We start from the raw sequence: 14068 nt of genomic DNA on the forward strand, positions 1-14068 counted from the left end.
CTTTAGTTTTTAAATTGTGTAGTGTCTAAGAATCATGCGAATGACAAAATTTGTGTATTTATTTTTTGTTAGGTACATCTTGAAATGGCTAAGAAATCATCATCTGCCCAACACTTTCAAGAGTGTGATAATTGTGAAGAAAATCCTGCGGATTTTCTGTGTAAGACTTGCCCTGGCCATCTTTGCGAGAACTGTAGAATTGAGCATAGGAAGAAAAAAATGACCCGGAGCCATGAGATTATATCTTTGATATCAAACAATGAAAACATGGTAGATATGTTGTATTGTGTTGAGCATACAAAAAGGAGACTAGAATGTTACTGCAACCCTTGTAAAGAACCAGTGTGTACAGATTGCATCGTACAGTCTCATAATGGGCATTCCGTGGAATTGTTGTCCACCGTTTACAAAAGAATCACAGATCACGCAAAGAAACAACAAGAAAAAATCGATAACATTCTTCTGCCAAAGTACAAAGAGTTTCTTTTTAACGAAACGGCAAAACAGTCAGCATTAACAAGAAGAGCAGAGGAAATTAAGAAGAACATTGAGACACATACACAAAATCTAGTTGAAATGATAAAAACCATTGGCGCACAGACTGTTGAAGATTTATCAAAGAAAGAGAAAGATGGTCTTCAGGAAATAGAACAGACTAAGAACAACTTTAAAAAAAAGATCAATGAATTACAACTTATTAGTAGCACCATATCGACAGATATTGAAGCTAGGCCCAATATCTCATTTTTTAACATGCATGAGAAATATGACCTCAAAAGGTTTGAAACAACTCCACCGAATACTGATTATTCATTGACCGACTTTCAACCTGGCGATATAGAAAGAGTTTTACAAGACAACTTTGGAATACGGCCAATTTTGCATAGATACAGAAACAAAAGTTTTGTAAGTAAATTTGATGTTCATTCAATAAACCACTCTATGAATTTAGTAGCATACAATATGTAATTTTCTCTATAGTCAAAACTTAAAAGCTTAAAAAAGTATTTGCTAATATCAAATGTGTCTTCTTGAAAAGTTATTATAATTCAACTTTGTTTTAAGGTCTAGATCTAGTAAATGAAAGGTGCCAGGTTTAAGAAATTCAAGATATCAATTCTTTTAATGATGCTTCATAATAATATCTTTGTTTCATAGGGTGTACCGGGGCTTAAAGTTTTGTTAAACACAATGAAAATCGTTATAAACAATCATTTTCTATGAAATATGAAGGATAAAAGTAACAAATCTCAGAGTTTTGTCCATTTTTGACTAATGAAATACATCTAGATTGCCTACAGTCTCTCCAAAAACGGCATTAAACAAGCTCTTGACCTCCTCTTTAAAATGATGTCTAATAGTGTATAGGTACTGGGATTACTTTCTCCATGATTTAACATAGAATGTCAAAATACTGTTTAATTTTCTACATAATTCCTTTCGAGCCGTAAAATACGGGAAAAGATTCATCAAATCAATTATGACGTCATAATGGTTCTAGCACCAAAATTTAATAGAGGATTTGTAAATGTCATCATAACTAGAAATGAATGCATTGCACATCAAAGTATTTTATTAAATGTATGGGTTATTTAGGTCATATTTGTTTAAAAACATTGGTCCATGTACAATATAAAGCTGGCATAAATGAAATATAAATATTTGGTCAGCATATTAGTTTCGATCACTCCTAAGCTGTGACTGGAGTATTTATATACTCTACCTATGCACCCACTGACGGGGTGGGGGGTGCATTAAATTTAATTTTAATTAAAAATTTAATTTATTTATATAATTATCCCTATAATAGGTTCAGAATGCGAGCCAGACTCTTTACTGATTATAGTCAAAATTAACAACAGTAATAGTAAAAATTAAGTAAAATAAAAGTAAGCAAAAATATGCCACATAACGATCACGATTCACGGTAATTAATTTGGGGAATAATCAAGCTTCACATTGCAGTTGTTCAACTTGTTGAATAATCATGTTAATTGGATCGATGCCGGTGGGAGGGGTGAGGGTAACTATACATAGAAAGATACGTCTCTGTATGAGGTTAATGATAATCCGCAAGTAATATACGATACAGACAAAGAACCATGCCATGTTTATCCGTTGAATGTCATTATTAATCAATATTTAGGTCAACACTAGATGGTTCTTGAAAAATTCTCTTTATTTGACATCACAGAAAGGGGGCTGTATAAAATGTATAAATAGCCACTATACGATTACACACCATTGCTTGTGATTCCCAAGCATTCTCAGACTCAAGCATATTCATACTTACTTGGAATTTAACGTATGGACCAAAATTTACTAGAGAAATTAAGTTTGCTAATTGCCATATATTATGTATAGTTCTATTGTATATTTTGTAATTGCAAATTAGATGCTTATTTTAATAATAATATTGAAATATGATTCCTAAACGAATATTGCAAATTTTTGCCGCTAGGTGGTGTCCGTCGAATCCACCAGATTCGTTATCGACGTCACATGCAAGCTGACCGGTAGCAATAGAGCCTCTGTCTAAAAAGTAATGCATTCTTTAGATTTATTAATTAACATGAACAGAGTAATAATCAGAATATATATCTGATTATATTAACCACTTATGATTTTGTACGATTACACTTCAAAAATTAAAAATGTTATATTTTCCCCAACTCGATAAGTACGGGGAGAAAGATCTATCAAATCCTGTTTGATGTCATAATGGATAAATGAGATGGAAACAAACAGCAATTTTGAAACTAAACATTTGAGTTACGCTGATCTAATAAGAGTAAATGCTACGAGCGTTTTTGTGACCAAATTTTGAGTAAAATTTTCTCAAAAAAATGACAATAAATGATTTTCTGTAAAAAAAAAAATTATTAAAAAAGTTTTGAGTTGGCGGTAAAAGCTATATATAGGCCGGCCATGCCGGGTCAGTCGAGAAAGCGGAAACAAACCATTTCTTTTCTTAGGCCTTAATCAAAAAAAGGAATAAGCTTTGGACTCTGCCATTTATCAGTACATGAATGTCCTCTTCAAAAGTCATTACACAAGTAAATGCATTCAAAGCTTGGATAAAACGGTTGTAACAGTAATTAAGTGTGTCTGTTTAAGGAGAGTAATTTAAATGTTACCATTGAAAATATGACAAAAAATAGTATGTGTTATTTTTGGAACAACGATGATATTATTTATTGAGCGCCCCTTGTAAATTTAATCAACAAAACTAGGCATTTAACGTTATATCGTATCTAATATTTTAAAAGTAGATACCAAGCCAGTTAGATGAATTTACAATAAAAGTAATAAAAATGGCTAACAAAACAAACATTTAAAATTGTCCAATTTTGGGGGAAATCAGTCCATTCTTCAGGATATTACAAAAATGAATTACCGTACATGAAATAAAAACAAAGATTCAAAATCTTTTTTAAGGTATGAATCTTATTTGAATTATAAGAGTATAACATGATTTTAATATTAGATAATTTATTCTCTATAAATCGCAAAAAAGAGAAATCATTACATGTAATGATCTTTTAATTAATAGTGTGGTCTTGAGGGTGGAAATGACAGTCAACCAATCCAGGAGGCTGGGGAGGTGGAAATGATGGAGGGTCAAGATGTGTATCCACCTGACTTTGGTGATATGGTGGAACACACAGGACAAGTCCATGTGGAGAGGAAGGTGGATATTGCCCTCTTCATTAAGTTGACGGCCCGTCCTGCACTAGCAATGGTGAAAGACCCCGATGATGCAGAGAGGACAACCGAGAGAGTGAACATCTTCCTGGAACTGCTTATGCAAGAAACAAAGGGTATGTACATTAGGGACCTGTAATTGCCATGGGTTGCCTACCTTGATATTACATTGTATTGGTATATTTAATTTTTATGAGATCTCATTAAAATGAAAATATTAATGCCAGTTTGAATAAAATTTGCCATCTGACGGCTAATTATTGTTTCAGGAGAAAAATTGAACTTTATGCAAGGAATAAGTCGACATCTGGCAGCCTTGATGAAGGAGAAAGAGGAAACCATGGGGCAATCAGCAGTGAGCTGGCTGTATGCTGAGGCCACCAAGAGGGACTGTATAAACAGTGCAGGCACATTTTGGTTAGTTTGATTTTATTAAGCTATGAAAATGGGTTAACACAATTTGATAATTTTACATTGCCCTTTCAGTTCTGTTAATCTGTTAGATAATCATGAAGTGTGCTGATTTAAGTCTTAGTATTTTGAATTTAAAGGAAAGCTAGAAATCAGTGCATTATAGAGAAACTGTCCCCCATTTTGGCTGGCATTATTGCTCAACTAGACACCAACAGTAACCTTGACCTCCTGATTCAAAGAGATTCAAGTTCTTGGGAGCACAAACTATGGCTGGAAATAATCAACAATCCATCAGCCACTCAGATTGAGTATTCTATGGTGGTGTCCCCCAAAAAGCAAGAGGAACTTCCTGAGGTCATTGTCAAAGGAACAGGTTGTGATGGCCTGAAATTTAAAGCATTGATGCCGTTTTCATGGCTAATATACAGACTTATAGACCAAATTCTAAGGACACAAAATATTGAAAAACATGGTAATTTTTTTGTAACACATAGGTTATAATACTAACCTAAGGCTAATTAAATCAACTCTTAAAAAGTGTTTTCCCATACTCAGAATTTTTAAAGTTTTTAAAAATTTTGCTCTGATCCTGATTGGATTTGGAATTAGATTCATTTCTGCTTCTTTATTGGAATTTTTCTGTTAAACACTGTGCAGTGTAATATCCAGTTGATACCAACCCTATTTAAATTTGATGTTTTTTATGGATTCTGATACTTATTTTGCAGTAAATGTTCAAGAGTCAGTTATGAGTGTGTTAGTCATCGTAGAGAAAACAACCTTAGGGAAAGTTCTTCAGAAGTGTCTGTCAGAGGTCAAGGTCATGGATTGTCTCAAGGCCTACCTGAGTGACTTTGTTCACATGGTGTATCATGTGACCAGCCAAGAAGAACATGGGGTACAATGATTGGGTATCATTAAAGACGAAGGTTTTGTTCAATTCAATTTATAATAATTGTTTTAAAAAATTGTTTGATGTTTAGGTTACATGTATATTAGTGCTTAGGAGCATAAATATCTTCATCGTACAAAGAGTAGATAGACAATTACAGCAAATTAGTGTATAGCGAATTTTAAGGAACCATAAAAAACTTCTTTAAAGGTGTTATTCATTATCATAATTATAGCGAATAAAAACCAGATATAAGCATCTAAATTTTTTTGATATTTTCAATGAAAGTACTATATGTGATATTATGCATTTCTGGCCCCAAAAATTAAAGTTCTATATAATAAAGAGCTTTCAAAAAAAGGTTGGAAATACAATATAGTTGAAATCATATTAAAAGCAAGTGTGTTAAATTAATGTTTTCATTTGGTGGTAAAATTGCAGGAATTGGCCCATTTAGGTGACAGCATAGATAAACTGCTAATGAAAAATGATGACTAATATCAATATCAAAGCGATAAACATCCTCTGTATAATGTTTTTATAAAGATTTGATTTTTATACGATTCTATTTAAAAACTGGTTAAATTTTGGGGCAAGATGTATGCATGACCATATCAAATATTGTCCTTTGTAAAACCCCTGTCACACCAGAGCTGCATCCTCACGGTGATCCCGCTGAGTCCTTAAATAATGTAAAACGCAGTAGAGTCTCCTTCAGCGTTGTAACAACGCAACAGCATCTTCGTCCGTCACGGTGGGATTGCCTTGAACATTTTAGAACGCCATGTGGCGGCGCGCACTTTAAACATGTACAAAGTACGTGTCGTGGCTCTGCGTTCTGATAAACACGCCGTAGAAGCTTAGTGAGGTCGCCGTGACAGCGCCATAAGATCTCCACCAGCGCCAGGAGAGCTCCGTCGGGGCGCTCAAGGAACGCAGCTAATCGCAGTGTAGATGCAATGATAAGTCAATTGCACTTGCACAGAGATCTCACGGAGTCCTTTGGGATCTCACTGCGTGTCTATCGCGCTCTCACTGCGCATCTACAGCGTTTGAACAAGTTGTTTTTCATTTGGCTGCATTCACACAGCGACCCCAAAGAGCTGTTGCTGAGTTCATCGCGCTCTCGTGACGTTTCTTCGTCGTTAATACCGCGCTCCCACGACGTTTCTAGTGCGTTGTCATCAAGACCGCGAAAACTTGAACAATGGCTGTTGTACAATAGCAAGCGATGTATTAATTATCAAACTGGATGTAGATGACTATGTAAAAAGTAGCATTTGTTAATATTCCAAGACCTATCAATGGATGTAGATGGAATTCATGCCATTTGGTTCTAAGTTTTCACATCTTTTCTATGTTTTCTAACAACTAATAACGGATCTTATTTGTAGATCTGACTACTAAGAGTTTTGTCCTAGGCTAGTTCTTCACAAATTGTTTAGAAGTAGTTATGTTTCAATTTCAATGTACCTTTTCATAAAATCAAAACATTCTTTTAATCATTTATTTACTTGTTGTAAATTGTAAATTCTTGTTTGTTTCCCATACAATTGTACAAATCAATATTAACCTACCAAGAAGTAAAAAACGTCTTGTGCACGCAGTCAGCGCGCAGAGCACGCCGTGGACGCGCGGTAAAAATTCCTTGCACGTCATGAGCGGAGACTCAGTGAAAGTGGAGTTAATCGCCAAGTAGAACTCTGTGGAAACGCAGTTACATGCCAGTTTGGTGTGACAGGGCCTTAATGTAAATTATTCATTTTATAAATAATAAAATTCGTTAAAATTTGCCAGCGGGGGTCTTAAATTACTTAGGTTTAGGTTTATTTAAGAACTATTATGTATTAGGGTTTTGCTGTAATTAGAAATATTGGATAGTGAAATTATTTGACGTGCATCAAAGTGTGTAATATATGCAATCATCTTCATATTAGATGTATTAAGTTTTACCTAGTAACAGTTTTCCTAACCTTTGCCTGATTGTATGATAATTATGAATAATCCGAACATTAATTTTCAGTTGGTGTATGAAAATTTGCTAAAACGAATACACATGGAATTCAGAGAAGGACTACCTAGTGTTGTCATGAACTTTGTGGCCATCCACGCTGTGTACAGTAAATCTGAGCCCCGTCTCAGGAACTTTGCCAGCATCACGCGAGTGTGGCCAGACTGCAGCGAGCGAATCATTGAGTTCCAGCAGAAGAGTGCTCAGTTCTATCTGGTCACTGACCAAGAACTGGTCAGTCTGATATATAGTAACTTTGGAAATGTATTGTTAGAAGCATTTAGTAATAGGAGAAAAAGCTCTTCATCTGCATGCCACATTAACTTTTATGATGTCATTTAATTTCTATTATGTGAATTAAAACTTAAGGTCATATATTTAGGCTAAGATAAATGTCACTCATATGGTAAAGTTTTATATTTAAAATGCTTTGTTGTTTGAAGCATATAATTTTAGTGATACCTCTTAGATTTTCATATTACATCATTGAAACATCTGCACACTGTTGTGTTTTGACAATGTTCGTATTTGTAAATCAAAATATTTCAGACTCTGGATGTCCTTGGATTGTTCCTACTGTTGAAATCCCTTGAGCCAAACAAAGACTCCCTCACTGACAAGAAAGGCAGACAACTGTGGCAGAAACAAGTGCACAAGTACCGACCTGTTGTAGAGAGAATTCTGGGACAGTTTGTGACTGAGGGGCACCAGACAGGGGTGGAGGAGTTTGGTAGGAGATGTATGGAGGGAATCAAAGAAGCCAGGTAATTTGAACATAATATTCTCAAGTTTTTCAGTAGTTTTGATATAGGGCCTATAGTCATTTGCTGGCAACATTTCCCTCTCTGATGCATTATTTAGAATAAAACAATAATATAATCTTATCAACATTTCAAAGAAATTTCACCCACACTCATTTTAGTAGTTGATTTGAGAAAACTAGCTAACTCCTATTTCCAAAATTATTCCCTCCTGTTTAATTTTTTTTGCAATTGAAATCGACAAAATGTTTGAATTTCAATATTTAGAGTGATTTCAATGTCGATGTCTCAAATCATTTTCTTTATAAACACAACTGTCTGGGCGAATTCAAGACAGGGCGATCGAAATTGCAAGTGTAGAAGGGCAAAAATTAGACAGTGTGAAAATAAATCTGCACACAGTATATATTCACTTGCATTTTTGGGAGTTGATTTTAATCAACTCTCCTATGCAGTTACTCAGACAAACCGAAAGTGAAACAGTGTTTGGACCTCAACACAAATCATCACCGCTGACAAGCTTTAAGACCTAGTTCTTGAAAATAATTGATGAATTCAATGTAATGTCTGCTAAGGAAACTTATTTATAAATACCTTGAAAATAGTCAGATTTTAAATGGTACAAACAATCTAAATATTTTTTGTAGTCGTATGTATTCCTACGCCAGAGTTCAATATAGTCTCAAAAACTCGACGCTCTGCTGTCTCCGTTAATCCTTGTCGGAGATTGACGATGTCAGCCGAGCGTTTGGTTGAATGAGACTAGAGTTCAATATTGCTTGGATCAATACAATTTACGAGAAATATTTCTATCACTGATACATAGTTTTATTGAATTAATTTTATCTTTAAATATTATTTAACATTATTCATATGGGGGTTTCTCGACATTCTTGTCGAAAATGTCCAAAAATTCATAGTATAAAAATGTGCGTAATTCAAATTAGAAGATACATGTACTTGTCATGCAAAATAACATATCATTGATTTTAAAATAAATAAACATCGACAAAATCAACTCCCGTCAGTTCTTCAGTATTTTGATTTAGAAAAGATCTTTATCTGTCTTTTCAAAATATTTTTGTGGATTTAGATTGATGTCTTTGTTACCTCAATATTCAAGATTAATTAGGGCTTTTCGACTTTCGGTCGAAAAGACCTATTGTTTTCGTCTTTTTAATTATTATTCTCGACAGGATTTGTGTCAGCGATTTTTTGAAAACGGAAAGACATATTGAAACAATTATGCAAGTGTCTTAAAGCAATTGTTGATGACACGCGTATGTAAGGTTTTGGACTTCCGGTTCCGTTACTTACGGTTTTTACAAGGATATCACTAAAAATTGAATGAAACACAAATTTTACTTACTTTTTGAGTCAGAGCATTCAAATTTTAGAATAAGATGTATCTTGTCAAGTTTTACAAATTTGTCAGCATAAACGTTTTTCTATATCTTATCGTTTTTAAGATATTTGACCTCAAACTTGAGAAAAGGGGGGATAAAAAACAAAAAAATTCAAATGACCTTAGAAAGTTAAGAAGACGCCTAAATATTGTTAACGTAGTAGTAGTTAGCATACATTTAAAGTCTTAACAAAAAATATGTAGTACTTCCGGTTTTATGGATTGATATAAATTGTCTATAGGAGTTTCAATGTTAAATTGAAATCACGCGTTCCACGTTTTCTCAAAAAGTTTTCAAGTTAACATTACAATATTTCACTAGTATAATGACACAAACAATGCGCAGACCGGAAAAGGTTTTGGGTACATAATTTTGGAACTTTAGGGATCTGCAGGGGTTAACGTTCAAAACAGCCCTTTTGCTGTAACTTTTTTATTTCTCTTCCGATTTTCAAAATCTTTTCCGTTTATTGTTTTAAATAAAGAGTACAATCTTAAACTTATGGTCCGAGGGGCCACTTTTTGACTCCTTATAGGGGTTTGGAAGGCCTTAAGATCATCACTTGTTTAAATCAAAAAAACAAATTAGTAAGAGTTATTTCGCTTTGCTGTAAAAATGTAGAGCATAAATACTATAGGCATACTAAGTTTTGTGTCCGAGGAATGAATACTTACTTCAATATGATTTTTTGAAAATATTCCTCTGGAAATTAGAAGTGTAGCTTCTTGTAAAGTTCTGGAGTTATCTTTCTTTTGACATGTAACTACTCATGAATTCCTATTTAAGCAACTGGTTATACCAAGGTGTTCAGAAAATTTGGAAATAGATTAGAGATAATTTTTTGACCTTTTAAATAAAAAGGGTATACTGGGGCTGTCGAAAAGCCCTTACTTTTTGTTGAAGACAAAAAAAGTTCTAGTTATGATTGCTTTTATCAAGATGTGTATGGACTAAGGTGGTAGTGATGAAGTTGTTCCTACAACATGTCTGTTCTGATGAGGTGATGCCTGTGGAGCGTCTGATGACTTTATGGATGGTAAGGATATGTATTTCGCTATTTAGTTTACTGAATTATTAATAATTATCTTCAGGTATAATATTGCAAAAAAGGGAACAGATTACAATAGAATTCTCATAATATTTACAAATGTACCCCTAATTTGCAGCTAGACACCTGTAACCTGATTCAGTAATCTTTAAAAGGCATTGTACTGGTATATTAAATCTGAAAATTTTAGAAGACATACATGCAGATTTCGTTTTTGTTTATTTTTAGATGCTCAAGGACAATGTTGATTTCAAGAGCATAGAATCTTTAGAAAAGGTGGAAAAATTCCTAAAATTATGCATGAAAAATTCTGTCACCAAAGTATTTGGGTATGTACATCAATGGAGTTGAACATGTTGTAAATTCCCCTCTTCATCACACTCTCCAAATCAACATGCTAATTGATATGTTAAACCCTTCACAATGAGTATCCATGATCATAACTAAATTACCAGCGGTTTATCGTACAAGATGAACTTAACAGAGCACATTTTTCATCTCATAATCAAGAAAAATGTTATTCAAGTTTTTTATGATTGAAAGTGGCCTTCCTTCTCCAATATCCTTGTTCTTAAACGTTATCCTTGAAAATCTTTGTTTTCTGTACTCTTAGCTAATGCTGCCTTTTAAATGACTTGCAGGAGACAGGAGAGCTGTAAAGCTTGTGAGAGCGAGATCACAGAGAGACCTGTACACTTTCCCTGCAAGGACCTGATCTGTGTGAAATGTTACAACGACCTGACAATCCTGGGAACTGGGATGTGTCCTGTCTGTCACACCAAGATCCCCGCCCATTTCAACCCACGACAAGACAACACAGAAGAGTCAGTGCTTGAATTTTTTACTCTTGTCTTCTTCTTATAATTATGTAAACCAATTTTAATTCATAAGCTGGAAACTTTAACAATGATTGCAGGAACTGTAATATTTCTGCTATGAACACGTCCTTTATTGTTTTGTATATGTTTCAAGTTATTTCAAAATCTTGGTTTGAAAAGTTGGTTTCTCAGTGAAAAATGTCCAAATATTGTCTGGCTGATAAAAGTTGGTTTGCAATCATGTATAACTGTATACTAACATATACCATACAGTTTTTAAAATATTAATGGAAGGTATATCTTTATACAAGATTTTCCTTGAACTTCATTCAGGATAACTATTGGGATATATGTGATATGATTACTATGATTGTTTTATTTCAGGCTAAAATGTCGGAAGCTTAATATTTTCAAATGTCGGTGCAACAGTTTCTTTATGGACCTTGTATCCCAGCTCTGTTTCTCGGATGATGAACCCCCGTCCAATGAAGTTGTCCAGAAGTTGATGTCCTATATCACAGCCACTGCTCAGGGAGGACAAGTAGGAAGGATGGCCAGTAAGGAGATGTCTGTGTTTGAGGAAGGCATTGATCCTACACCAGTCCTACGGTCCTTCCTCCTACAGCACTTGCTCAGGACTAGGTCAGTGTTTGGCTCAGTTGTCAGCTTATATTTTGCACGCATCAACACTTCTGAGTTTGATTTATTTAGGTCTTCTGTTTCCAATGGAAGACCTTATTGTTATTGCCTTGTTTCTTTTTCCCTATTCTTCTATATTATCATATTTTTTTCTTACAATTTTGGGCACGCGAGATCTCGAAAACTACTCATTCAGTTTTCATGAAACTTTGCAATCTAATAAATAATGATATGAACCGTATTGCAAATTTTTAGACGGTGGCTATAAATAGCCACGGTCTATTGCTACGGTCCTGACCGGAAGAGTATTTCTCACGGGGACCCTAGGGGATAACGAACGATAACTCTGTTAGGTACATGTGTGCAGTGTTATACCGACAATGTTTTATCTACATGTCGATTTCAGTATGAGAACTAATTTTAATCTTATCAGATATTTTAAGCATTATAGCTGCTAATTATTTTGTACATACATTTAAATTATGTATGAAATTGTGTTTTATTTTAAATGAGCCGTTACCCTATCTGCTTACGCGGTATTAAAATAATATAAGCACCAACTGCCAGTTTTGACGTTTAACTCTGTATCAGGACTGCATAAACTATATCACTGCGATAATTGGCCAAGAGATATCACAATAATTGCTTTTTGTTTTTTTATGATATAAATAATTGTCAGAAACACACTATTTAAACTGGTTTGCCATTTCATATTTCAGCAATTATGCTTCATCGATAAATTCAGCCATTTTCAACGCAATAGTTTTAGTTGAGCAGTATATTTTTTGTTGTTGTAGCTTATTCCAAAGAATTCACAACAGATACTGACAATGAATATTACATAGATAACATTTTATTGAACTTCAACCGATCAATGGCACAGTTTCTGCTACAAGTGTGCATGTGTTTTCAAACACACAAAAAATTTACGATACAAATGTGTTTAATTTTCGACTGACCTGTGATTTACAATGTACCTTTTTTTGTACCTCACGTAGTCTGTAGAAACATTAATTTTGTTACAGTCACCCCAATATTCATTAGACAATATTTACTGCAGATGTTGACGCTTTACTTGCTGCTGACTTTCTCTCAAACACGCTAATTGACGTCGGATTGTAAAATTCACGTGCAAATCGAGTCGCCATTTTAAATGTTTATAAACTACATTTTACGATGTTTCAAAGATTTTTAGTTCAGATTTTTTTTTACATATGCTGTAAAACGTCTTATGGATTTCACGGCGTGTCAGCTCGTGTATCTCTAATTTGCAGCAAACGCGACATTCCATAAACATTCCATATACATTTATGGTACATTGTGAACGGTAATGTAAGATATAATAATTTTGTTAACTAAACAGTTTCTGTCAAATTTTTAGGTCACCTGAGTCACTCAGGTGACCTATTGCAATTGGTCTTCGTCCGTCGTCGTGCGTTGTGCGTCGTGCGTCGTGCGTTGTGCGTCGTGCGTCGTGCGTTAACAATTTTACATTTTTAACTTCTTTTTGAAAACTACCAGGCCAATCGTTACCATTTTTGGTGTGAAGCATCTCTATGGTAAGAAGAATCTAAATTGTGATATTTATGGCTCTACCACCCCTGGGGTGCCACGGGCGGGGCAAAATATGCAAAAAAAGCCACATTTTCAAAAATCTTCTTCTCTTCTTCCACACATGTGAGGAAAAAACTGAATGCATGGTTATGATGTCCATGAGGCCCTCTACCAAAATTGTGAAATTTATGGCCCCTGGGTCAGAGGTTCTGGCTCTAGGGTGGGGCCAATATGGCCATATAGTAAAAATGTATTAAATCTTAGAAAATCTTCTTCTCTACTCCCATATATATTTGTTAAAAACTAAATGCATGGTTATGATGTCCATAAAGCCCTCTACCTTAATTGTGAAATTCATGACCCCTGGGTCAGGGGTTCAGGCTCTAGGGTGGGGCTAATATGGCCAAATAGTAACAATGTATTAAATCTTAGAAAATCTTCTTCTCTACTATCATATATATTTGTTTAAAACTAAATGCATGATAATGATGTCCATGAAGCCCTCAACCTAAATTGTGAAATTCATGACCCCTTTGTTAGGTGTTCATGCTCTAGGGTGGGGCCAATATGGCCATATAGTAAAAATGTATTAAATCTTAGAAAATCTTCTTCTCTACTCTCATATATATTTGTTAAATACTAAATGCATGATTATGATGTCCATGAAGCCCTCTACCTAAATTGTGAAATTCATGACCCCTGGGTCAGGGGTTCAGGCTCTAGGGTGGGGCCAATATGGCCAATTAGTAAAAATATATTAAATCTTAGAAAATCTTCTTCTCTACTCCCATATATATTTGTTAAAAACTAAATGCATGTT

General features: G+C 34.4%; 1 protein-coding gene across 1 annotated transcript; it reads left to right on the plus strand.

Moving 5' to 3' along the window:
- Nucleotides 1-219: 219 nt before the first annotated feature.
- LOC117685031 (E3 ubiquitin-protein ligase rnf213-alpha) lies at nt 220-12539 on the plus strand. Its single transcript, XM_066072421.1, has 12 exons — nt 220-906; nt 3554-3821; nt 3975-4122; nt 4257-4591; nt 4848-5017; nt 7035-7256; nt 7572-7786; nt 10129-10225; nt 10466-10566; nt 10879-11061; nt 11440-11716; nt 12492-12539. Exons 1-12 carry the CDS (start codon nt 220-222, stop codon nt 12537-12539), a joined length of 2751 nt encoding a protein of 916 aa, XP_065928493.1.
- The last annotated feature ends 1529 nt before the right edge of the window (nt 12540-14068 follow it).

Source organism: Magallana gigas, chromosome 9 (genome assembly GCF_963853765.1).
Source record: "Magallana gigas chromosome 9, xbMagGiga1.1, whole genome shotgun sequence".
In the NCBI taxonomy this organism is placed as follows: domain Eukaryota; kingdom Metazoa; phylum Mollusca; class Bivalvia; order Ostreida; family Ostreidae; genus Magallana; species Magallana gigas.

What these genes read in the sequence shown, in the direction of transcription:
- LOC117685031 (XM_066072421.1), top strand. Translation starts at nt 220, where the DNA reads ATGACCCGGAGCCATGAGATTATATCTTTGATATCAAACAATGAAAAC. An exon ending in GAGGGAATCAAAGAAGCCAG is followed by an intron (nt 7,787 to 10,128) that starts GTAATTTGAACA and finishes GCTTTTATCAAG; the next exon opens with ATGTGTATGGACTAAGGTGG. An exon ending in TCTGTCACCAAAGTATTTGG is followed by an intron (nt 10,567 to 10,878) that starts GTATGTACATCA and finishes AATGACTTGCAG; the next exon opens with GAGACAGGAGAGCTGTAAAG.